This window comes from Myotis davidii, unplaced genomic scaffold (genome assembly GCF_000327345.1).
Source record: "Myotis davidii unplaced genomic scaffold, ASM32734v1 C62876724, whole genome shotgun sequence".
Classification (NCBI taxonomy): domain Eukaryota; kingdom Metazoa; phylum Chordata; class Mammalia; order Chiroptera; family Vespertilionidae; genus Myotis; species Myotis davidii.
The window spans coordinates 1-625 of record NW_006357137.1 but is presented as its reverse complement, the minus strand read 5'-3'; the positions used below and the strand labels follow the sequence as shown (position 1 = coordinate 625).

The 625-nt window shown below is 53.4% G+C and overlaps 1 protein-coding gene across 1 annotated transcript; it reads left to right on the top strand.

Annotated features, from left to right (window-relative positions):
- Nucleotides 1–5: 5 nt before the first annotated feature.
- LOC102762713 (transmembrane 9 superfamily member 1-like) lies at nucleotides 6–620 on the top strand (the record flags this gene model as incomplete). Its single annotated transcript, XM_015557322.1, has 1 exon — nucleotides 6–620. A coding segment is annotated over one exon (615 nt), but the record flags the coding sequence as incomplete, so codon positions are not given.
- Between the last annotated feature and the right edge of the window lie 5 nt (nucleotides 621–625).

The following is a 625-nucleotide window of genomic DNA, read 5'->3' as shown; positions in this document are numbered from 1 at the left end:
AGGTGGAACAGCTGCGCCAGGCCATCGAGGAATTGTACTATTTTGAATTTGTGGTGGACGACTTGCCACTTCGTGGCTTTGTGGGCTACATGGAGGAGAGTGGCTTCCTGCCTCACAGCCACAAGGTAGGACTCTGGACCCATTTGGATTTTCACCTGGAATTCCACGGAGATCGAATTACATTTGCCAGTGTCTCCGTGCGGGACGTCAAGCCCCACAGTTTAGATGGGTTAGGACCTGATGAGTTCCTGGGCCTCACCCACACGTACAGTGTGCGCTGGTCTGAGACCTCAGTGGAGCGCCGGAGTGACAGGCGCCGTGGTGATGATGGTGGTTTCTTCCCCCGAACACTGGAAATCCATTGGTTATCCATCATTAATTCCATGGTGCTTGTGTTTTTACTGGTGGGTTTTGTGGCTGTCATTCTCATGCGTGTGCTTCGGAATGACCTGGCTCGGTACAACTTGGATGAGGAGACAACCTCCGCAGGTTCTGGTGATGACTTTGACCAAGGTGACAATGGCTGGAAAATCATCCATACAGATGTCTTCCGTTTCCCTCCGTACCGTGGTCTGCTCTGCGCTGTGCTTGGTGTGGGTGCCCAGTTCCTGGCCCTTGGCACTGG